The sequence below is a fragment of the Apostichopus japonicus genome, chromosome 20, assembly GCF_037975245.1.
Source record: "Apostichopus japonicus isolate 1M-3 chromosome 20, ASM3797524v1, whole genome shotgun sequence".
NCBI lineage: Eukaryota > Metazoa > Echinodermata > Holothuroidea > Aspidochirotida > Stichopodidae > Apostichopus > Apostichopus japonicus.
The window spans coordinates 23,288,799-23,315,471 of NC_092580.1; the positions used below are offsets into that span (position 1 = coordinate 23,288,799).

The window sequence follows — 26,673 nt, forward strand, 5'->3', positions numbered from 1 at the left end:
TTGAGGAAGACGGTAAATTGTCTTTCCGATATTCTTCTTGAACTGTTACTGTCGGAAACAAGTCCGATTCTTTCATATATCTTGTCTGTTCATGATATTTTGGGCTACAAATGTGTGTGATCTAGTAGGACTAACTTTCTTCGGGGCTTGGCCCTATAGTATATATAATTTTCTGGGAAGTTAATCTGAGTCCAAAAATAACTGGCAAACTTTGTGAGTTTTCTAGATGAAAGAGATTAAAAGTGCGGTTTGAAACTTATATTACATTACCAATTGTCGCGGAGGTGCGATTTTTTCCCCGACGGTTCCGCAGTGCATTTGACAGAAACCAGAACTTGTCTACGGATGCAAATTCGTGCCATCATTTTTATGCATTGCTTTTTGCCATAGTGGGATTCGGAGCTTGTATTTGCTTACCCGTGAATATGACGACCAATTCACTTGACTTTAATCCTGAGGAACGCTATTTGTCTGATAACGAAATATAGCAACAATATGACGTAATTTTTTAACAAAGAGAACATGAGGGGAGGGGGGGGGGGGGGCATCTAATTGACTATTAGGTTGGGAGGTCAGGAAATTCATAATGCTTCTACCACCTCTCCTTAGATATCGAGATATGACAGTTAATTAACTGAAAAATATATTTAAAAATAAAATCTCCTACGGCTTGTTTCTTTTTACATTTCTTTTTCTTTTCATTCGTGGTTGTTTCTTTTTTTTTCCTTTTCTTTTTCTCTTTCTTCTTCTAAGTTACAGACTCCTGGTGGCCTACACTCATTTGAGCAACAACTTCTTTTCATCTGAGCACGTTCATGTTGCCTGATGTCGTTTCTTAAAATTGTTTTATTTTCGTCCGTAAACTTTGACTGCTACATTACTATAACCAATATCACACGTGTTACCTTTGTTAATTTCTCTTGTGACATGGACCTATTCAATAATATTTATGACGAACCAATTTGTTATCGAATATGATGGCTTGGCTTTGTGTTAATTATAACTATATATTATAGTTTATTTCTGTTGTGGACAGGAAAACTGCCGTTTTGATTTTGTCTCTTGCCCCAATGATTAAGCAGACACATTAGCGGTTGTTTCCACACAGTGGTAAATGCATAGGAAGGCTCCACATTAATAGTATAATGTTTGTTTGCCTGTTGTTGCATTATGGGCGCATTTGCAACATTTAATCATCCTCGAGTAACCATTAATGAGTAACCAGGAATGATATTCATGTGATGAAAACAAGAAAGAAATTAATTTAGAAGTGTATGGTCGGTTTGGGCATTAGGAAGATTTGAATTGGGTTTGGAGGCGTGCGGGGGTGGGGGGGGGGGGTAGGGGATAGAACCGCTTCGTGACATATCGGAAAGGTGGCGATTTGGAGGTAATACGATAGTGTATATTAAATAGGTTATAATAGGTGTTACAACATAGGTAGTCCATCCAGATATCCGTATAGGTTATTACCCCAGTGAGGGAATATGAGGGTAAAGTTAAAGGAGTGCAAAACTTCTATCTTAGGGACATTACGTTTATTCCTTTAGCATACATTGGTGGGGGGGGGGGAACACATATTGAGAGACATAATGGGGACTAATATTGAAGAACATATTTTCGGGCACACTTATCTGTATGAGGACACATAATTGGGCTCAATAGTGATTCAAGTTTTGACTGGACACGAATAAAAGAAGAAAAAAACACAGCCCATGCCAAGTGCGATATTATTATTCTTATTATAAAAAATTAGTTTATTAAGACTTTATAATGCTTTACAATATTTACAAAATGAACCGAAACTTTTGTTTCACTGCTTAATCATAACCAGAAGGAAACTCCTCCCAGCAGTTACTTGCCTTACAATACATAATTCATATGTAGCACAAGAGTAGTTTGCAAGCTAATAACCCTGGCTGTAAGTTAATACTGCAGATGGAGGGCACCAAATCGTGTAAAAATTAATATTGCATAAGGCTTTCCTACCATGTATATATATGAGCTCATTCGATGATCAGGTTCTAGAGATTTTAAAATGTTGCCCTCTGCTGACCCATGACCTTTGACTCACCCCCCCCCCCAAACAATCAGGGTTCTTGTACTTATTACAGGAAAGCCACATGCCAAATATGAGAACTATTGATGATACCTTTCTTGAGAATATCGTGTTTAAAAGATAATGCGTCACATACATACACACACCCACTCACCCCGACGTGACTGCATAGTTTACTTGCAAGCCTACGGCAAAACGTACCAAAACAATGGCAGACGTTTAAACTAGAAAGAAGTTTTTCCCCGCTCGAGATCTGTGTCAGCCTTAGAAATAAAACTACTTCAATTTCTATGGTGTCAACACTCCTTTATCAGACACATTTACCTTAATAGCGCCACCACTTTCAAAGGGCTGCTCCTTTGTCAGCGGAAAATTGCTGTTTTGGAATTGAGTAAGCTATTATATATAATATATATTATGTTTTGGGGCAATTTTGGCTCCTTTTCATCCGACACCAAAATATAATGATGGATAGAGGGAAAAGCCATGTGGAATATCGGTCCCATTATGTGTACTCAACTCTCTTATTGTGTATCATGTTAACAGAAACCTTTGTTTACGCCATAGATTTGCTGATATTAAATATGGATGCTGGAAGCGAGTTTTTAAATAATAATACTGATCCTATCCGACACCGACTGTGTTACCGTTGCCATGGTTTTGTTAACGAGCCACGAAAGTAGTCAAAAAGAGATTGATTTAAAAACCTTCAGATGAAGGAGTTGTTCCAGAAAAGTTTTTGGTTAAAGAATACGATTGTAAAATTATAACTTATGTAAATTGTACTTCGAAAATGAGACATTATTTTTCAAGTGGCGTAAGTGGGAAGTCTGATATTATGCAATGGGTTGTTGAAGCACATGCTTCTAACCAGCAAACGAAAACGTTTAGTGGTTCCGATGACCAAACATATTGTGGTAAGCCATGCATGTTAATATTCATGAACTTTGTATTGACTAATGCGGCAACATGTAAAGGAAGGAACCATGAATCAGTTATCATGTTGACAAAGTCTATTTAGTGACATCGTATCAAAACAGATACTTACTTGAATATTCACGAGGTCAAGTTTTATGATCTCGTAAGCATGTACTGTATCTATATACTGTACTTATATTTGTACATATGTATAAAGCTAATTATAAATGCTATTTCAGAGATATCTGATTAAGAATTTTATATTCACTGAAAAATATTCATAATATGCAAGCATAAAACAAACGGTTGATTGTATGAATGTAGTGTGACAAACCTTTTATGCCAAGGATAAAAACAATGCAACATTTGGTTCTTGTCTTGTGTTTAAAAGCTATTTCTTGCTACTTGATGAATATTAATGACATAAAGATGGAAAATGTGCTTATTATGTACCAACATCACCATACCAGTATGAACAGAATTTTCCATTAGGCCCCGCCCATTCATTAATATTCATGGCGTTGGAACAAAAAAAAACAATCTACTCATCACAGTACATCTACCTACTAAGTATGACATTGATTCAACTTGTGTTTGTGGAGATACCATGTTTACAAGCTGTTTTTGACAATTTCCCATTAAGCCTAATACACTCATAAATATTAATGAAGTAAATTTGTTGTAGCAAAGAATGTGTTATTACTATGTAGTTACATCACCTTACCCAGTATGAACATATATACCAAGTATGACATCAGTCACATTACTTCCCTCTTGATATACCATGTGTACAAGCTAGGGCGTCACATACACACTTACACACACACGCCAACTCGACTGCATAAGTTCCGATGGATCCCAAAGCAGCGGAACCAAAGCACTTCTATAAAGCAATATCTGTTGAGCGTCAAGCATCCAGTTGGGACCGTTTTTTTTCTACACTGTAGTGTCATGTCCCGCTTCAGAGCACTCGTATGGTCAGTATGAGCGGTATGAATATCATGTTTCTATATCAGATCAAGGTTAGGAACTGTTTGTACTGACAATACCAGTGCTTTGAGAGCATGATATTGGAGTACAGTTTAGAGAGGTACTATCATTAGGAAATTGTCCCAACTGGCTGCGTCAAGGTAACTGCTGTTGGATATGTCGAGTGGTAGCTATGACGTCACACATTATCACCCGAGAGCCCCAAGTCTCTGATCACGTGACCGTTCCTGGCCTAATGTAACTCTGACTAAATATAACCATGAGTCCCTTATTGTTAATTTTCTCAGGTCTTTCCCAGTTCAGCCTATTCTCATTGATACGGTAGGCTATGTTTCAGCCGTCTTAGATTCTAATTTCTTCCCAACTTCCGTCAGTGGTCACATGTCAGGTTTACCGGAAGTACACGACGTTTTCTAGTAATCCGTCTTTAGTTTATGTTGGAAAAAATGATACAGATGATCCGATATCATCATTGATATAGATCTGAGCAGTACTGCCGTGCAGTAGGTTGTTAGCATTAATGAAAAAAACAAAGAGCAAAGCCATATTTATCAAACGGACAAATTCTTTTCGGAATTGTTTATACCTTGTTCTAGAAATATTTGACTAGAACGTTACGTGTTTTCTGTATTGCTTTGTTGTGTGGGTCGGAAGAAGGCATTGTCAGCTGGATGAAGTTCTTGGGCGTCTTAAACATGTTTGACACCTTCACAGAACAAATCTCGGCAAAGAAGGGGTGTGCTGTATGCGCCTCCTCTTTCCCTGTGAAGTAACATTTACACGCCTCTTGTCGGGATGAGTAGCTTCAACGATAGACTCATAATCTCAAAGTTGATAACATTTCGTTGTTGATGACCTAAATCAATAAACACTCTAGTTTTCCGTGTTCTGAGGCATACATGAGCATCTTTTCAGTTTCTCGTCAGAATTGAGTTCCCTATGTATTCCGTAAACTCTTCCTTCGCGGTGACGGAGAGTAATGGATGGGGGGATTCGGCCCAACACCTTCAAACTCGGAGGAATCTAGACCATCTTTTGGATCTCTCGGGAGGTTCTGGTTGTGTCTGTCTTCCTGCTATTGGTGCTTGCGTTATTATCTGAAAGTCACGATCTTCGATCAAAGGCTGGTCTGGGATCGGTCGTTGCCGACTATCTGTGTCTCTCTCGGCGGCTGAATGTTTGCACGTATGGACATCTACGACTTCCGTACATTCCTGACATTCTACGACGCAGCACCAATGAAATTTACATTCGCATTGAGAGGTTTGCCTGACTCTCATAGTATTGTAACCACGCCCACAGCACATGACGTCACAGCCATCTGGCCCTGTCGATGTTCTGTTACAGAATCTCCCGCCAGTGCCCAATGAACCTGCGACAGAAAAAATTATAAAAAATAATAATATGAAAACAGATAAAGAATAAAGTTTCTTTAAGAGTGTTGTAGGTAACACGAATGACTTTAAGCACTTAATAATATTCCCTTTCAAATCACTTTTTTTTCTTCTATAAAGTATCCCGTACAAAAATCTGTTACATTCAAGAAGCACTTTAGTATCATTGTACTTATATATCACTTTATTAATTTAAGGTCTGCAAACACAGTCACCTGTAGTATGTGTTCCCTTTCCACGAGAACCGTGATATACACTTGACTTGACATGGTCATAACCATAGTGTTACCAGTGAGTTGTTAGGGAAGACAACTCCCTGGTGTTACAGTCTCGATGTAAGGGCACTGGGGTTGTGATTGGATTAAGTTGTTTTGTTTTCGTGGCCAGGTTCTATCTTGGGTGACTTTAATTGTAATTTCTACAATATCTTCTTATTCATTTTTCCGTCCTAAGGTAATCTTTAATAACTGTCGTCATGACAACAGTCCAGATATGTTGGACTGAAGATCAATTCGACGAATGGTTGACGGAATGATTTGGTACAAGCCCCCCCCCCCCCTCCACCAGCGCTCCCCTTCCCTCCTACCCATAAAATGTTTCACTCCTTGTGACTTTACTTAAACAAAAGGTCTGATGTACAAATTTATCTACGTATGAGCCATCTTAGGGGGTCTATCAAACTTTGCCCGTGTGTAAGCGGGGCTCCTTTATTGCCCCGATTATCATAAATTCGGAATGAATGATGATGCTTGGTGTGTGGTTCACCGAAGCTGCATAAATACACTAATTCCAGCCTATTTGTTGCGTCATTGTCTACGGGTGATATACTGTAAATTGTGCGATGTTTAATCAATATGACGATGCATATAAAAATAATGTATGCGAGTCAACGCTATATATAACAGTTTTCTGGGCTTTCTTAAAACGAAGGATTTATCACCTTTTGAAGTGTGTTGATGAATTCTAAATGAGACGAGACGACGTTCTTTTGAAAACAGGCAGGCTGGTATTATGACCAATAAATCATGGCAGACATTACTCAGTCTGACAGTTTCTGGTGAGGGCTTCTAACAATTTACACAAATGAACTTTGGCCACTGTAAAGACCGAAAGTGTTCTCTGTGTACAGGTACATCAGTCAAAATATACAGAGAAATCTGTATTTTTAACAGTTTATATTCTTAATCATCTATCTTACATCTATCTCTTTGTGTTCACCATGCTCATTTACCAATCTGTATTCTGTGTGTGTTTTTGTCCCTTCTGTTACTGTTACTTGTCATTCAGCCTCTGAAGAAGATCCTGCTAGGATCGAAACGTCAGGCCAACTTACTTTTACACAGTTTATATTTTTCACAGAGGAATGAGCTTTTTCAAGCAGGGATCTCCAACGCAAGCATCTAGGGGAAACGTCACCATCTGGGAGGGACGGCGTCATCGAGGGGATTTTCATTGTCTAAGAGGAACGTCATCATGTAGTGGGAACGTCACCATCTGGGAGGGGACGCCATTATGGGACGGCATCATCAAAGGGGGGGGGGGATGTTATCGTCCAAGAGCGGGTTTTATTGTCTAGGAGGGAAGTCACCATGTAGGTGGAACGTCACCATCTTGGAAGGGACGTCATTATCTAATCGGAACGGCATTGTCAAGGGAGGGGGGGGGGGGAGGCGTCATCATCTGAGATGAGCCGTCGTTATCTAAGAGGAACTTCATCATGTAGTGGGGGCGGCATCACCTAGGAGGTGACATCATCGTCTAGGTAGAACACCATGGTCTGAGAGGGGGACGTCAATATCTATGGGGCATTCCATCCTCTATGGGGAATATCGTCATCTGGGAGGGGAAGGGTACGGCATCACCTTCTGGGAACATAAACACTTAGATGGGACGCCATCATGTGGGAGATGACGTCATTGTCCAAGAGAAAACGTCATTATCTGTGCGAATCACCATCAATGGAGATTTGAACTTACATCACATTTTCTGAACGATGTGTAAAGTACAAAGATAGCTGACGATTTAGTTACACCAAAACTCCTTTCACTTCCCTAACTGTTCCTCTCCCCCTCCTCCAACCCCCCCCCCCATCCCTCTCCTCACACCCCTCCCTTCCCCTCCCTTTACACCTGTGTTAGTACATTGGCTGCAAGTCTAACTTGACGTACCTGTTTCTGGATTCATGGAGCAGTAATCGGGTGATCTCTCAAAATAAACCAGGTTGGACTTAGACGGTTTCCTTCGCCTTCTCTTAGATGAAACGAGTAATCCATTTCCATCTCTGTTCATTGTGACTTCTGTGGCTGCATCGTACATAGTTCTGAGATATTGTCCAACCTGAGGAAGAAAAACAACAACAATGAATGTCATTGTATGACACTACATGTCTTCGCACAGCAAAGAAGGAAATACCAATGTAGTCATGTCTCGACACCCCCACAAACGAAAGTATTCCCCTCGAAATATTGTGCTTGAGAAAACAATTATCATAAACTAAAAAGAAAAGAGAAATTATCATTGAACAGAAGTAACTAGAAGACGATAAATTCATATCAGGTCTGCGACGATACGGCGTCTGGAATAAGACGTTCAATTTGTAAATGACTTTGTATTATTTTCCTTTGAACTCAAGAAATCAGACTCTAACGTCGCCAAAGTATTAAGATTCCGTATCACACCAAAACGGTATACCAAAAGAAAAGGAAAACAATAACAAAATAAAACATTGACACATGTGAATCATTAATTAACGGAATGGGTGAAGTTTGTACTTGTCGTCGAATATATAAAACACAGTCCAGATGAATATTTAGTTTTGTCGTCAAATTTGAAATCGATTTGAAGTTAACATGTTTGTACCACGAGTAAAATTGAAGCACACAGGTGTCATGTAATTGATGAATACTGACAAACTTGTTTTTATATATCTTTTGCAAATCTTCCTCCAATTTTCTTCAAATTGGGATTCTTTAACAATGTATGAATACTCTATTTTGATACAGTTGTTCGGATATTGATAACTTCACATCCCCTAAAGCAAACTATCTCCAATTCAAGGTCAAAACAATAACGTGAAAAAATAAAGAAAACAAAACCTTTCTCCTGTCAGTTAGGAATCATGACATTTCACCTGTTTGCTTCAAGTTCACTTATGCAGGTACAAACTGTGACAATTTAAACTATCAATATATCTTGTAAACGCAAATTAGGAATTGCATGAATATTACACTAGGATGCTTATTACATGTCCCTCTTGCAAGGTTCCTGTGGATTATCCTTTCAAAGTTCGTTAAATGTTTCATACCTCTGTAAATTCTTCCATGGCTTTCCAACACGTCCGTATGTTGCATGCGCCACTAACACCATGGCATTTACACTCTAACTTCATTTTACGACGAACAGCCTGCAAAGAAACACACACACACAAATCAAAACTACAGAATGTAATGTTTCACCGAATGGTAATGAGGGCGGTATTGAAGAAGCATGTATATATATGACTCGATTAATTCGCTTCGGCTTTGAGTACAACGTTTCTGTATGATGCCGTGTTGTAATATAGTAACTACCGACTTTGCGATCCTCCCTCACAATTTGTAAGGTCGGTAAGAGTGTCTCCATAGTTTGCCCTTTCGGGGAAACCAAACATTTAAAACGTAATGTGTGGTAGTTGAATGGGCTCCGTTAAAATATTGAAATGACAAACTTTCAGATTTCAATCAAATCGTTTAAACTTAGAAATCAATCTATACATAGATTTAAAAACATTATGTTAATGAAGTAGCCAGACATGAATGATATATATATATATATAGGCCTTGTCGATTGTTTATGTACATGCATGTTTTGAGGCACCATCGCATAATATTGTGATGTCATAGAAATCAACACGTTTTGCATGTAAATTTTTCAAACTACATAGAAATAAGAGTAATCAGTCTTGACCCAAATCTGCTACAACGTGTAGGTCACGTAGATCTGAATATGCAAGAAGTTTTTCAATAACAATCTTTGTATAATTAAATCTCCTCAAGGGATGGATATAACTTAGGTAGGGGGAATTTGGCGAGAGAGAGGGGATGGGAGGGGGGGTCAGAGCATCCAGTAAAGTATAAATCAATTTTTAACCTACTTAAGTTTAGAACCAATTATTTATGACCTTTGAATGTCACAGTTGGTCTGACTGAAAAGGGTGAGATATATATCATTTTCGTTCATGCTAGTAGGCCATTAGTTGTACCACATACAGAGTCTGCACTATACCGCTATCTGCACCGAGAGGCTTCTATGGCGATATAGGAGACTATTAAATTTACCTTTAAATGGTGTATACTCAAACGTTCACAGTAAAGTAAAACGCCGCTTGTTTTACTACCAAGAAAGACACCGAGGCCCAGGTGAGGCTAAATGGAAACAATTATGTCACCGATCCAAACTTATGCACTCACCTCCCCCACCCCCCCCCCCCCCCTCTTTAATCATTTCATGAAAATTAGATTTTGTATTCCATATAGTAGTATTCGATTGAATAAGGTATATAGGTACCATGGTTTCACTAACATTATATAGAGTTCATGGGAAGCCTTCATAGTAAAGATTGTGATTCCATTGGGTGTACATCTAGATAATGGCTCACGAGTCCTTCCAAACTTTGTGTACACTTAGTGTATATCATGTTGCCAAGCAATTTACAAAGGAGAACCTATGGGAAACACCAGTCAACTCATAAAGGAACCGCCTACAGATATCACTTAGGTAAACATTACTTTATACCATCGAAAACTAAAGATTTTTTTTTTTCACCGCTTGTTGTATAGCCTTTTGTGTACGACTTTTGGGGGCATGGCAAAATGAACGAATTGTTATACCACCCCGAATCGGAAAATGAAAAGAAACCATTTTACAGTCTTGTGTTTGCTTCCCTCTTAAATCTGTGCTTATTAGAGTGAATGTTAACATCCACAACCGATCGTAAAACACATTGTATACATACCCGCTGGAGTTACTTCCGGGCATTTGCATTTCAAATGTTCTTGTAGATTTCAGGGGGTATATGAGATTTAATAGGGATTTACTAAGGTCCGATACGCTTTTCTCAGAATGAATAAGCAAAGTTTCAGGGTTGTATCTCAATCTCAAGATTTTTGCAAGTGACAGCTCAGTTTGCGTTATAAATACACATCCACAATAAGTATTTTAAGTAGCCAATATACCAAAATGAAAATTAAACACTGTAACGATTTTAATGGACTTTAGTCCACCAGAGCAGGGAACCGGTTGGGTTAAAATTACTTTTTGAATGAATTACCTTGTGAACATAACCAGTAGTAACCGTAATAAAAATACAACGACGGAGAAGTCACCCCCATCCCCCCCCCAAAAAAAACATAACATAACAAAGCATTTGTTCTTTTGTACTTACCCGTCTTCCGGCAGCATTGTTATGCAAATTCATGAGTGCCCTGGGATCTCTCTCCATCTTCTCAGGGGCATCAACGAATCGTCTGGCAAAGTCAAGAGCAAACTTGATGTTGTCGCTACATCCTCCCCAGTCGAAGGTGCCTTGCTCGTCATCACCTTTACCCTTCTTGGTAGGGTCGCAGGCACAGTCTAAGAGCTCGCCTTTACTACATGATCGTGTGATGGCGTAAACCACGCCGGCTGAAGATATGGCGTAAACGAATGCGGCCTCTCGACTCGCTTCTTGGAAAATTAAAGAGAAAGAAACAAATTAAGTAATTCAAGAAAAACAAATAAGAGAAGGTAGGAAAAATTGTTGTGCATCTTAAAAATTGCAGTGGTTTCTATAGTTTATGGTCATAACTAAGATCAAACGTGATTTGTAGTGAGCCAATACCGGATACCGCGTCCCCCACCCCCCCCCCCCCACCAAATGACACAAGACTGTCATTTAAGCAGACTGTCATTTAAGCATTTAACTGCATTTAGCATTTAACTGCATTTAAGCATTTAACATAGCGACTGTCATTTAAACAGACGGCGATTGTGTCATAACAATCAAGTTTAACATCAGTTAAATTTATTGTGGAACACACCAGGGTTCATATAACAACTTGAATGCTCTAAGTCCATCGGCAAGAAATGTCCCCTCCCACCTCTTCCCTCAATGAAGTTAGAATTCCCACCCCTGCTGCTCATGTGAGTCTAATAGCTATGCGACCATAATTACAAGGGTAAATAGTCAACAACGTGTTGCGAAATTAGCAATTTCCTTTACGTATAGACTGAGTCACTGCGGCCTACACTGTCTATCAGGCTTGGCTTTTCACCTAATGTATGCACCCGATGTATTTGCTAAAGTCCACCGTATTGTGGCTTAGTCATCTAGATCATAACATAACAATTTATCTCTCTCTTTGATTTACTCAACAGATTAGAGAAAATAGATTCGTTTATTCATCTGAATCAAAGTTGTCTTCCAGAAGAATCTACTTCATCCCACCCAAAAAGCATCATAGCCACCTGCGATCGTTAAAGCGATGTATGGTACATGGATCGATCCAATCAAAGATGTATGTTGGAGAGGTATAAGGGTATAAGGGAGGTACTATCTGGAGCGATATTTGGTGGATTGCTGAGAGGATAATTATAGTCAATGGATTAAAGTACACTGCACCACTGTCCACAAACCTGTACACGGTCTCATATAGTAACCCGCCATCACAGTAACCTATGACATTAAGGCCATTAATGTATTCTTCAGATCACCAAATACGGTGCGAGGGGCCAAAACATCGCCCCCCCCCAGCGCACACACACGCCACCCCTCGTGTCATAGAAGAATGTACATTCAGCTGCTTTAAGTATTCACGCAGACTTCACATGTCTGTTGTGAACATTGATCTCCTAGGAGGCTAAATATGCTTAGCTGGGATTTCGCGCCTTGTTCTGGTTACAAGAACTTCTGGCTGGACAATACCAGACAAATAAAGAGTTGTGTGATTTGGGGGTTGAGCGATCGATGACGTCATAGTTTCCAATCTACTTAGCCTGCAAGATTTCATGAATGAGTTATTTACTTCGGTGTCTACAAAACAACTGTCAATGAACATATCCGTTCGAGTCTCTAAATCGATGAGAGAAAAAGGTTTTCCTACTTGTTTTTGATGAGTCCCCGATAGGAGAAAGTTAAACACGTCTGACAGGAGCAACACCCACTTATGTCACTCTAATTGATCAACAAAAACCGTGAGATAAAACAACAATAAATATTAGTCTGTGGGCTATCGACTTTAACCAGCTCTTGACTTAAAACGCCCAAGGTGAATCGAATATATCCTTGTCTTTAACTGACAGCTGTGATGAGAGTCTGCAACATAGTATTTCCCCCATTGAATTAAATACGGAAGTATTCAATTAAGGAGGTATACGTGATGTATGTCTATAGAAGCTGCAAACCGTTAAGGCTGTCTCGCTTCTCTCTGCCCTACCAGAGAATCTATATAACGTACACCACATTGATACGAATATGACAAGCCTAAAAAAACATAATCCCACCACTCTCCGTCTACTTGTCTTAAATTTGTATTTTTTTTCATCACACTTCTATAACTTTATGTGTTAACTTGCACCCAGTTAGGTTTATAAAAGGAATACTGTTAAATTGAGCTAAATCGGATGAAAGAAAAAAATGCATTGAGTATAGAATGTGGCAATTTTTTCCAGACACTTCTTCAAAACAACATATACGTCTGAAAAATCCAAGGGGAAAAATCCCTGCACAAATAGTCGACAGTGACAGTCACGTCAGAGGCTGTAACACAAACATATGTCCTATATATTTGAGCGATACATCTTTATCATACAGTATTTTGATTTCTCACAGCAATACACCTTGCCTACAGACAATAAACGCCACGACCAGGCTGAAAACGAAACCATTCTCTATTTCAAAAACTCCAAGTTTAAGCTGTGATGTCATGATTGTAAGTAACAACAATAGGACAAAAGCGGCATTATTTTACATCAAAACATGTTTTGAAATATTATTTCTTTGTTTTTTTTTCGTATACCTGTCGCTTAAGTTTTCACTATATACCATTTTCATTCAGCCCACCTACCGAGCTCGTTCTATTTCTCACAAGCAGTTCCGTCATTTTGCCGGTGGGGTCTTTCTTTTGTACTCCCCCCTTAACTATTATCTTAAGAAGAGTCTCAAATCTTGTATATCCCTCCGAAAGGACAAGGGAAAAAAATGTCTTTTTTCTTTTTCCACCTTCTGCTATAAAAGTTTCGATGCAATCAGTGTATTTTGACGGCTCTTGGTTAAGCTATGTTAGATTCTTATCTTTGATTTTTTTGGTATATAAAAGAGAGAGTTTGATCTAACCCTGTTTTAAGAGTCCTTACCCTGGAGGCATGGATTTCATCTTGAACTTCCAACCAGATAGTCTCTATATTGCGAGATATTGAGCAATTTGACATAGATTCACAAGCCTCTGTTTACAACGTGGCGATGAAATGGAGGATTAAGTTATTTTATGACGAGAGAATTCAATGTTTAGAAAATAAACATACAGGAATTCAGGATTTTTTTTTGATATCATATTTTAAACCACTTTGGTATTTTTTTTTGGAATGGTTCTTTTATGTTTTAAATGGGATAGATGAATGTGGTTTCAATAACTGACTATGTTATGAGTCCATTGACCGAAGGTGTATCACCCACCAGTGATGTTGAAAGGAGCTAAAGGCTCAACGAGTAACCGAATACCCGTGGCATAACTAACCGCATTGTGCAAGACAAATATTCAAACGGAAAACACATTCTTCTTCATAAACTATCTCCTGGATACCTGAACTATTTGATTAATTTAATTCAAGAATATATTTTAATCGATTTCAAAATGGAATCAATTTTGATCTCAGCTTCGGGATCACACTAAAGAGAATATCAGAATAAACATAAAAAGTATCATAAATAAATTTTTAATAATAATAAATGAGAATAAAGATTAGCAGTACCTATAACAGGACCAAAGTTTGTAAATCAACATTAACAAAACAAAAACCGGCAAAAAACTTGAAATTTGAAAAATGATTAATCGCGACAGACAGGGTTCGCAGGTTTCTTCCGGGGGTGGAAAAAACCGCGGAATAAACCGCGGTTTTTTCCACTCGGAAGAAATAGGTTTCTTCCAGTTTCTTCCGGACAAAATGGAAGAAACTCATTTTTTGGGGAAAAACTGTTGATAAAGTTTCATAACAATCTGCAATGATTTCTAACTATGTAATAAATGGACAAGAAGCACTATAGTGTCATCTAGGTAGTCTATATCTAGGTTTGGAGCACATGACCTGCCTCCAGCATATACTGTACACAATATAGTACTAGGCTACTGCAGCATCGGACAATTAAGGGAACAACTATGGGCAAGCAATATTTTGCAGACCAGAATGGTCCTGATTATAGCCCAGTTCTTAGTTAAAAACTAGTTTCTGAGTGGAGGCACAAGTGTTCCCTGGAAAATAGTGTAGGCCTTCTACAATGTGTACTCATTAGTACGATTACATTGACCACTATGACCATATTTTGTGGAGATTGAACTCAAGACATGAGGGTTACAGATTCGACTGGAAGTTGTAGTGTGAAATGAGGGCTGGCTCATGGCCAGCTGTGTTTAATTGTGGATGTTTGTTGCTTTGCTGTTGGGATGACAAGTCCTCCTATTAACTACAAGTTGTAATTTATTAATTAATGAGTTGCAGAAATTAAACTGTTGCCTAAATCTAATAGATATTGTTCGGCTATTTGCTTGGTGTTCATTGTATTAAATCCTCAGTGCATGGGCCAATCCAGGTTAATCATTCATAAAGTATGGCCAGTTATGCAATTCTGGTTGATGGGGGGATCGCGAGATGATAAGTAGTCCTTCAATATTGTGACTTATAAGGAAACATCTTTTGGTGTAGAAAAAAACCCAAAATTTTAATCAAAACAAAAATATCATATTTTGATGGTTTCAATGGTATGCATTCAGTCAGATGGTGGTAAGCTATTTGTCTCTTTCTCATGTATGTGGGCTGTGCTGCCTATATGCCAATTTTCACAGTTTCTTCCAGTTTCTTCCGGTTTCTTCCAGTTTCTTCCGGAAGAAACTGGAAGAAACCTGGAAGAAACAGGTTTCTTCCAGTTTCTTCCACGTCCCCGGAAGAAATAGGTTTCTTCCGGAAGAAACCGAACCCTGGCGACAGAACGAGACTTAATATTAAGTTACTAAACTTTCATTGCTCTATCAGAAAATCCGGAATGTTAATTTTATTATTCTTATTAAAAAAAGGGGGACGGGGGGGGGGGGCGGGAATCCCAGATAAAATGTCAAACTACGAAAGCTTTTTGTCAAATAAACCGTTTGAAATATGCAGAAATGCTGTCGTCACGGGACTCATGTCATTGAGAATTGAGAAATAAATCATTACATCAGCTGTTTATAAACTGTATTCCACATACCCCCTTTTACATGAATATTTTATGCAGTGATATATTTTAAAATCCAAAAGACTGGATTTGTGTAGCGTTATTGAATAAAGAGTGGTTCCTTATTGGCAACTCATTGTATGACATTGTGTGACACCCCCACACCACCCCCCCCCCTCTAGCGACGTCCCTGTAGTGTGGTAAGCTATACATGTTAACATTCATGAACTTGTGCACACCAAATTATGAGGATTATCTATTGACTAATGCGGCAACATGTTACAGAAGGTACCAGGAATCAGTAATCATGATGACAAAGTCTGTTTAGTGACATCGTATCAAAACAGGCATGTATGAATATTAATGAGGTCAAGTTTTATGATCTCATAAGCATGTATACTGTGTCTATATACTTACATTGTACTATATAAGGTACATGGTACAATTATGGCATCGGCAAAACTTACTTTTAATGACTGATTTTCCGAAGACAGAAGAGTCCCCTTGTAAAGTGCTACAATTCCAACGGTTATTGCGAAAGCGGTTCTGGCATTCCTTGACGCCTTCTGTAGCGCCCTCGCCAATACTTCTCATGATGTCTGGGTTTTTCTGGCAGAGTTGTCTCTGTTTCCCGACGAGTCGAGGGACATTATCACACATGATTCGCGTATCCACAGCACTCAACTGACTTATTGACCTGCAAAATAAAAAGAGAAAGAAATCCACCTATAATTCCACACATAACTAAATACTTATATGAGAAGTTATATGCGATTTGTATTCTCGATTACCCCCCCCCCCCCCCTGCCCCATTTTGTTCCTGACATTTTTGAGATATTGTTAATTAATCATTCGGTACACTTTTAGATAAAGTCATGTTTTGGGGTAACTTTAGTTTTTGTTTCCTTGGCCAATCAGATGAATGTACTTTCATGACGTCATAAACACGTTCGTATCGACTGGTGGCCATTCTCTTATATTGTATACCGATATAGGTTTTAAATAATCGGCATTAAATATTATATTTGATTGGTACCTTTTACATCATATATATATATACCTTTCCTATGCAGTACTTCTAGCGCCTGCAGTTGGAACAATTTTTTTAATAAACTGTACTTTCATGTAATGCTTCAAAGCACTTTCGCTGGCATTATGAGCTGTTTTATGGATATCCTGTGTATCATATCTGAGGTGACTTTGGAACTGTTTCATATTGTCAGTAGTACTATTGCTTAAGAGCGCGACCGTGTAAAGAGTACCGTAGAGTTTGGTAGTAGCAGTAGAAAACTGTCCCAACTGGCGGCACCCTAACTAATGTTTCATCTTTTACCAAATATTTACGGAGCAATTTATCATATTGGCATGTTAAACATGATTGCACCTGTCCAGATATATAGTTCTATGATCCCATCAACACGCGCAAGTATTCACCGGGCCTCCTATCGGAATGTACTGCACCTGAAAATGGTTCCCTGCTTACACACCTGAGCGCATATAAATCATAAGACAATGTGTTAGCTCGAAGCAATAAAAAACATTCTTACAAACAACTTGATGTGTCTATTTACACCTCCTCCTAGACCTCTTTGATCCAGAGAAATAAATTCTGCTCTGTTAATCCTTCGGATCGTGATGAGTATATATACACAACACCATGTATAGGTCCCATTATGAATCACTACATTTGAACGTTAGGTTTAAAGGAATACTACATTTAAAATGTCAAGTTTGTATAGATCGCGCAGATGGTGAGTTTTCCTCCGGAATTTGACTTCTGATTGGTCAATGTTTCCACGGTATACCTTAAAAACACAAACTTAACCATTGCTTCGCTTCCCCCCCCCCCCCTCCCTCCGTGTTTTATCATATCCTGTCATAATTTTGAATATTTTATTAACTTGTACGTATCCTTAAAGTTTAATATCTAATGGCAAATTTGGAAGATGCATATAGGTATTACTGGCCGCTGAATTGACCAGGAGGAGGGTACTGGGACAGGTATGGGTCCTTCCGATGTTTTAATTCGAAGTTCATTGTACAAAACTGTAAAGAAATCACGCGTCAGTTGATCCTCATAGATCTTACGTAACAAGAAAGATAACAGTCTTTGTGATTCCTTACTACGTTGTTCATGAGAACATTGAGCGTAACACTTCACACAAGTATGAATTTCACCCACGTTGTTGCTTAGTTACAGCGTTCACAAAGTCTACAGACTTTGACCCCTGGTGACCACAGACATGACGTTTTACCTATGCTCACCAAGGTGAACCTACATACCAAGTATGAAGTTCATATATAGTATTAAGAGGGAGCTATCATGTTTACATGTTCAGATTTTGAACTCAGATGACATTGAACTCTACGATAAAACAATAAGGTACTTTTATTCACCAAAGTGAATCCACTTACCAAGTATGACGTTAATCCAGCATACCAATAGTTTAGTTAACGTGTTTACAAGCTAAGTGTGTCATATGCACACACAACATTGTATAAATTCCTTTACCTGCAGCAATGAATCGAAAACCGAATATTTTCAAAATGTCAGAGTGGTATTAACCGGGTGTTCATTTTCAAGTTGTAAACGGTTCATAAATAAGGGAGCGCAGAAAAGTTTGAACATTTTCCGCTCAACGTGTGACGAATATTAAATATGTAATGTTGGCTGCATGGGGGGAACAAAATCTTCAATCTATTAAGCTACTCTCTAACAAACGGTCAAAATTTTGTTGAAAATACATTGTAAGATGTCTAATTAAGCCTGATCAGTTGTTTTAATCTTATCTTGTGACAATTTTTAGAAGATATAAATATTACTTTGTTGAGCTGATTCGAAGACCATATAGACTTAATAAGAATATATGTATTATATATAAATATATAACATCGATTCACATCCGTATATAAGGACTGTATTTTTTTTTCTTTTCTTTTGACGTTTCGGGATGATTTATTTCCCTGTCGTGTCATTGTTTATATTCACCGTTCTCAGGGATGTTTCCTTGTCAACTGAAGCGTATCAAACAGTCCATAACGCCCTAGACGCAGTGGAACATAAATTCAAAATTTGGCGACAGCCCGTTTGACGTCACTAATGATGTATGAACGTACAGTTCCCGAGAAAAGAAAAACCCCAATTAAAGCGCGATGTTTCAACCTATAGGGGTGAAAAATTATCTCTAGCGGTCAACCCTTGTCAAAACGAAAAATATCTCATCCATCATATACGCATTTTTGAGTTCGAAGGGGTCATCCTTTCTTTAACGAAATGGGTTATAAGAAACCGTTGCATGTTTATACCTCAAATGATATCTTGTGATGTGTTGTATACTACTCTGCATGCATGGTCCACATATAGAAACTATATTTTATATACCTGTATACCTCCGCACTGACATGTTGGCCTATTGGTGGTTTATACAAAAAGAATTATCACAAAAGCATGAACATAATAAAATCAAATTGTTTACAAGAAGAAGAAGAAGGGGGGGATGTCGCCATTGGACGTGAAACCAAAACAAATCATACATTTAGGTTCGCAATGAAATTATTCGAAACTCAGTCTTTGAACTATCAATATAGAAACGGTTATATTTTCTCACTGAGACATTTAATTGTCCTATTGAAAACTCACCGGTGTCTATAAGAATAACTGCTGAGGAGGAGGGAGAGAGAGAGGGGGTGGGTCAGAACCTTCAGGAAGGTCCCTTTGAAAACTTTAGCACGTTTACAAAAACTATGGGGCCATTTTATTACTGAAAACTTATAAATCTGTTACATCTTATATGCTGTTCAATATCTGTTCCGTTCATTCATTACACTAACGTGGCGTCTTGCCTCTCAGCTTGTTAGTTAATCAGATCAGGAGGTTGCCAATTAACTCTCTTTGCGGATTAGTTTCTAATTGTTAATCAAACGCTCGCATCAAAGTTAATAAACTAGCAATCAATGGATAACTAGAGTGTTACCTATCTTTTGTTTGCCGAGTTGTTTTTGTGTTTGATAGTTGAAGTTTACCTCCTTAAATCTTCATTATAAGCTTAAGAAAACGATACTATCAAACTAAATCGATAACCGCGGTTTAGTTCAATGTTTAATACCAACACTCCTCTCTCTCGATAAACTGTTGTTCCAAATGAAGCGACAGTCGAAATAGAATGATTTCATCCTCATGTTTACGCTGTTCGAATGCGTGACTTCGCACAATGTTGTTGAAAGTATCATGGATAACGCAATTACTGTATGTTCCAAGCGGAGTACATTGGTACTCAGGGCTGAGTCCGCGGAGAAACTGAATCAGATATACCGTACCGTTTCTAGGCAAGGCAAAATGGCACCTTGCTTCAATTAGTCAAGTTTGCCGGATTAACTTGCTAGACAAATCGTACATTTCTCTAACTACTCATAAACTAGTCTCTTTTTAAAATTTACGCCATATGAAAGAGAACTTTATGGAGGGAGGGTAGTGGAGAAGGCATGTCCTAATGCACCCATGCAGTGGCTACTGCATTTGACATCAAGCAACTAAAAACACATAATATAACGTGTGGGTATAAATTATACGCAGTCTAATATCTCTATGTCAATCCAAATTGAGCTGTTCATGTGTGGTTTTAAAGATTACAATCAAGTTCCAAACGATGCATTGAACTTTGCCTAATATATCGCTTAAGCAGACTTTTGGGATTAGCTGTTGAAATGTGATGACATATTAAATCAGCAAATCACATAAGCAGGAGTATATACAAGTATTGAATCGAATATATACGCATATTAATTGGAATATATACACCTACTATGTTCCTGTTAATGTGATTGACTGATTTAATACGCGTATATATTCGAGCGTGTATATATTCGAATTAATAAACGCGTAGGCCTATATATTCGATTTAATACAACCATATAAATCTGCCTTCCGAATTGCTGCTGTCATATTCGTGTATATTATGTTCGATTTAATACGCGTATATGATATATTTTTCCTACATGGCCTACCATACTTTTCTGGTGTTTTCGTACTTGACTAGTAGAAAAAATGCTCTTTCAATCACGTGATTCCATATGTAAAGGTCACATTAAATAAATGAACACTATACTGATTCTAACGGTAGCAGTCTGTACAAAAATCTTCGACCAGACACTCCCCCTCCCCCCCCCCCCTTAAAAGAAATCGGTGACCATGGGACCTGAGCCAAATTCTTTTTTCACTCTTATTTGAAGTTGAACGTGCGAAGCTAAAAGAGGTAATTTTGGTGAATTTGTTGTATCTAACATTGCCACAATGAACGCTATTCCAAAGCCCGATTGTCACCTTCAATATGCTAGCATATATTGATGAAAGCATATACATGATATCGTTACTATCGTAAGCTCTAATCAGGTAGAGACCAAATGCAACTTTTATCAAAGTTAATCTCAGCTTTTTGAATTTGCTGGTTATCCCTTTTCAAGGTGATTATTTTTATTGTAATAATATCGCCCCTCTCTCTCCCATTGTAGCATGACCCAAGATTATGCTTACGAACGAAAATACGCTGGTATTGTTTATTTGTAATACATATAGGTAGGCCTATGGATTCGAAACCGTTTTACTTTGACAATATAAATATGAAATTCGAAGAAATACCGAATAGCATATACAGAGATATATAGGTTAATAATGTTATTCGTGTACGAGAGGATACATGTTTATGTAAGAGTTTATGAATGATAAACGACGGTACATTGATTGACCGTGTACACGCTACAGGAGAGTAAACTAATCCTATAACACATTGTTTATTTACCGGGTGGAGGGGGGGGGGGGTTAGTGTCCGCCATGAAGATCATGGTGGGGTATGCACGTCGCTTCATAATTTGTAATCAGTGGGGGGAAAAAAGAGAAAAAAAAAGAACTTTCCGCCGGGCGGAAAGCAACCTTTTTGTACGTCGGACGTTCCCATTTATTCTTTGTTAGGTTTCGAAGTATTCTGTATGTTTGGTGGAACGTGGTAAAGATAACCAAGACTATAACATTATTATTAGATCCAAACATATTTCTTCTTTGCCATTTGTTTGTTTTAGTTCAAAAAACTATATTCGCGAAATTGATAAATCTTATTAGCGTAATGTATAGGGAGGGATGAAAAGATATATACGTTCCCGCTCTAAAAGGTGTGTTAGTAATAAAACAGTAATATAATTGTAACACAGTAACAAAACAGTAATATTACTGTAATTTATCGTACTTACACAATTGCAAAGAAAATATATAAAGACACCAACAATTTATCAAAGATATAATAAAATTAATGAGTAGCCTAAATAAATATGAGGCTAACAATAATACACTCATTAATATATGCCTCGGTTACTTTGTGTTAATCGTTTACCTTACTTACATATATATGACGCATACAATGACCGTATATATAGATATGAACACTAAAGTCATATTTATAGAATTACGAAGAATCTAGAAAACGGGATAGACTCCACCATGTAATATAATGTATTGTTAATTCTGATTGAATTTTCATTTATTTCATACAAACTTTTTTTTTAACTAATAAGCAAATCTATGAATAAAAAATACCATTGTAATCGTTTATTTGTGTTTTTCTCATACACCGAGAAAATAATAATAAAAAAAAAAATACTTACCACCATGATGCCGATATTCCAGTTAAGTATGGAAAGACCGAGAACCAAAAGAAGAAGATATTTCTCTCAGAAGACAACATTGTTCTCTAGAAGCAGAGATGCGAGTACCGGTTTAACTGGGATACTCTATATGTATGAGAAAAGACACACAGAAGTGAAATCGCCGCAGAACGTGAAAAGTTTGGAAAGAGGTTTCGCAAGATATCAGACACGCCGGCGAAAACGATGAAAGTTCTTCAACCCTTCGCTTAGCGAAATGAATAACCTACTATCGCGACAGATTAGCCTATATAGGCCTATATATGTTTCTCTTCAAAATGTTGTCTAGCGTATACTGTGATTTACTGTCAATCAAATCGAAACTCCTTGAAAAACTTGCAGATTGAAATTAATATATATGCTTTGAAATTCTCCAAAATCGTCTGCTGTTGTTGTTTTCTTTCGCTAACCCTCTCCGTAATAAATCATTCTTAATATTTTACTATCAATGCCGTCGTAGCGTTCTGAAAAAAATGTATGCATATATAGCCACAAGCAAATTTAACACATTCTTCAGGAACACAATCAAGCCATAAAGTAAAAAATATCTTCCATAAATAGATATTTCTTTCTCCAAATGGTCCTCTTCAGAAAGAAAGTAAACACATCAAAACAAGTCCTCCACCGATTCAACGATATATCGTTCCTTTAATTTGCGATCCGTCTTTTGCTCAAACTGTTGTTACTTGTTTCTAGATACTGTTAGTACTGCAGGGGATTGAGAAGGACAGAAATCAACTTATGATCAAACCTGGCTGCTGTCTGAACAGTTTGTGAGGGATTGAGCGATGACGCGGTGTGAATGAACAATCCCCATTGGTTTATTCTTGATTACATCAAAGGAAAAGCCGATTCAGTCACTTGGCTCATCTTTCTAAAGTGGAATAAAGTTGTGAGACAACTTTGATTCAATCAGCTTTTCTTGAGGAAACAAATTTGTCTGAGTTGGATGAAGAAGAAACAAAATCAGACAATTATTTGCCGGAGAGATTCAGTGCATTGTTGACAAGGAATCTTAGGAAGTTGGTTGGTCTTTTTGTGGAGTTTTCCTCAGGCCCGCCAGCCAAAGCAACCATGCATGGCTGCAACGCAAATGGGATTTCATGACTAGCCTGTGCTGTATACATCCTTTCTAGGGGGTTGCAATCGACATCCCCTTCCCATCGCCCCATGAAAAGAAGCAAATGGAGGTAAACAGCAAGGTGTATAGAATAGTCAACTTGAATGTAAAATCACCATTATCCCACAGTAAGGTAACCCTATCGGTTCAGTCGACTTGTTAAACGTACTATATAGACAGTCCCCCTTTTTTTTTTGGGGGGGGGGTGGGTAAAAATTTATACGCTAAAAGATACAAAAAAGAATAATTTTCCTTCATGAACTGACCCTCCCCCCTCCTATTCCTCTTTTATTAAAACAACAAATTTTCATGGCAATGGCTTTTATTCACGCTTGATGATAGTATTTAATGACGTCACAATATAAAAACTACATGTATTGTTCTTATTAAGGCCTGAAAATGTCAAAATAATAATAATAATAATTATAATAATAATAAACATAATAATGAAAAGTTGAAATTCGTTGGTAGGTTACCGTATATAGCTAGAGATATATCCTACCTCGGCTCCATTTCCCTCATCCAATCACCCAAGGGCTGTGGCGTTGAGGGTCATACTTTTCGCGAAATTATGGCACCGTGGACCAACTTTTGAAGTTTTACGTAAGGATATTATAAAATAGCCTATAATACGGTATTCTTTATTCCACATTTCCCCTTGCCCTCAATTTAATCAGGGGCACCGAGGGTTATATCCTATACCCACCTCGCTATGTCTCCCAACCCCCATCACCAACCAAAAGAAGTCACGACATTAATATTGGTAATCTTACAACCGACTGATTTTTCTGCTTATAATAAATATTCATAACGACGTGAATAATTAGGAATACCATGTTACCATAACAATACTTTACGAAAAACAAGACCCTCCGCTCGAAACTATACTATTCGAGGGACATGACGGCATGACAGTCAGTCAAACTTGTTTGGTTGGGTGTTGCGCCCCCCCTCCCCCACCAAGAAAAGAAGAAGAAAAAACGGGAAAATAAAAATGGAACAAAATGTATTAAATAAAAGAGCAGGATATTTCAGGGCTTACGACTATCTCTTCTACTTCGACAATTTGCGATAAACACACACACCGTACACACACACATACAATTTTGTTTGGTTCTGAGTTTTTTCCCCGTTTCTATTCAATATGGTACTGAGTCTATTAGAGTCCAGTCAACCACACTGTCAGATATGCATTAAATTACTTAGCATAATAATCGTTGATAGTCACTTTAAAGTTCTTTTGTGTCATGTATGAGCCGTTTCATCGTTTATGTGTTTTCTTTAACTTCATTTCTCACAGAAGACACCTCTTCGGCCCCCTTCACATGTTGCTGTTATAGCTAAACCACAATTACCTCCATCTAGCTAATCGCATCCTACCTAATCGATTGACCAAATAACGTCTTCTTCTTTTTTTTTTACTCTCTTTCTTTCTTCAAGGCAAATTTGTCTCCTTACAATTGTCTGTAATACCTACAATTGGCATGCGCGCTCCGTGCATTGTTGTTCGATGTGACGAATCGCTCTTTTTTAGCCAGGGAGCAATTACCTTTACTAAAGAACCCCTATACAACAAGAGGTTGTTAAGAAAAGCCTCATCTAAAGGAAACTAATTAAGAAGAAGTGTATGTATGTGTATGTGCACTCCCGTCAATGAATTCTTCTCACTAATCCGAAGTGACCTCAAATTAAAATGAGCCGATGAACATCCCCAGCAATTGTAACAATTTGTAAAGGAAAACAACTTATTTCGGTGTTTTCTCTTATTGTGTATCGGGGAAAGAACTTTTGAGGGGCAGAAAATATACTGAGTTATTTGTTGTACACCCTCAGGAAAAAACTGGGGATTGAAAAGATTAGGTAGTATCTATTAAGCGACAAAATATACATAACATAGCGTTAGTCTCTGTTGCATCCTTCCTGTGAGTTTTTGAGGTTACAGCTTTAATAGGATTGGCGGTCAAATGCAATTTATCGGCTTAAATATAAGAGGTTTCACTCTTCACAGTTTCGAATTGAAATTACTCCCTTGATGTTGCCGGTGAAAAGAAAAGGCAGTGTTTGTACGCCCCGGATGAAAGCTGTCAAAATCTACTATGGGGTCATAGTTTACAAGAGTCAATAAGGGTAACAGCCTACGTAAGTTAAGAGTTATGGAAAGGGGTGTGGGTGGGGGGGGAGGGAGGGTTGAGTATGGGGGTAGCAACCCAGTCTCATTTGGGATGCAGAACACTACTTTTTATAATACTACCGGTATAAGATATAACCAAAGATGAGAGCAACCCTTACGAGAGTTTCCAGTCTTCACAGCCTCGTATTGAAATTACTCCATTGATGTTGCCGGTGACAAGAAAAGACGATGTTCAACTTCGTGATCAAATCTGTCAAAATCTACTATGGGGACATAGTTTACTAGAGTCAGTATCTGTAATACATAGGTTGATAGAATTATGGAAATGGGGCAGGGGCGGGGGGGTGGAGTATGGGGGTAGCGATCCAGTTTTCTTTTGGACCGAGGATCACTATGATACATTATGCAGCTGGTATAGTATATGACCAATAATATGGACGAACCTGACGTGAATATGGATGGAGGGGTACGGGAAGTACCACCAGCCCGGTCAATTCTGAGGTGGTCTGGGGATATATGGGAAAAGAAGTATTATCACTTTTATTAATATACTAAATTATAGTGTTTGCACTGGTTATCCGGGTACCCGGGTACCCGCCCGACGTGATACTACCCGGTTCCTAATTTATTACCCGAATCCTACGCAAAGTGTGAAAAAAAATTTAAAAAAATTGGCAAACCGACGGTTAGGCAGATTTCCCATTGACTTAGTGTATTGTTAGGCTACCATGTGGTCGAAGATAACAGCAATAACGAAAGTTTTTCCATGGATATGTTATAACTGCGTCACAATTTCAGCTAAAAAACAGATGGCTAGACTAGATTACCCCATTGACTTAGTGTGGTGTTAGGCAACCATGTGGTCGAACGTAACAGCAATAACGAAAGTATTCCATGGATGTCTTATAACTGCGTCACAACTTCAGTAAATAA

At 38.1% G+C, this 26,673-nt stretch overlaps 1 protein-coding gene across 2 annotated transcripts; it reads right to left on the reverse strand.

Annotated features, from left to right (window-relative positions):
• Positions 1–1,679: 1,679 nt before the first annotated feature.
• Positions 1,680–23,292, reverse strand: LOC139961776 (protein Wnt-2b-A-like). 2 transcript variants are annotated; one of them, XM_071961267.1, is made up of 6 exons: positions 22,451–23,292; positions 16,267–16,496; positions 10,784–11,061; positions 8,666–8,764; positions 7,530–7,698; positions 1,680–5,339 (listed from the first exon to the last, which is right to left on the reverse strand). In XM_071961267.1, exons 1-6 carry the CDS (start codon positions 22,528–22,530, stop codon positions 4,975–4,977), a joined length of 1,221 nt encoding a protein of 406 aa, XP_071817368.1. In that variant the 5' UTR covers positions 22,531–23,292; the 3' UTR covers positions 1,680–4,974. The 2 variants fall into 2 exon arrangements, with proteins under 2 accessions (XP_071817368.1, XP_071817367.1); XM_071961266.1 differs by having other exon boundaries at positions 1,684–5,339; positions 10,784–11,064; positions 22,451–23,289.
• Positions 23,293–26,673: the final 3,381 nt, after the last annotated feature.

Excerpts from the sequence above, each read along its gene's own strand:
- LOC139961776 (XM_071961266.1), bottom strand. The coding sequence starts at position 22,530 with ATGTTGTCTTCTGAGAGAAATATCTTCTTCTTTTGGTTCTCGGTCTTT. Across the intron at positions 7,699-8,665 it reads CCATGGAAGAATTTACAGAG|GTTGGACAATATCTCAGAAC; the intron begins GTATGAAACATT and ends TTTCTTCCTCAG. Across the intron at positions 5,340-7,529 it reads CTCCATGAATCCAGAAACAG|GTTCATTGGGCACTGGCGGG; the intron begins GTACGTCAAGTT and ends TTTCTGTCGCAG.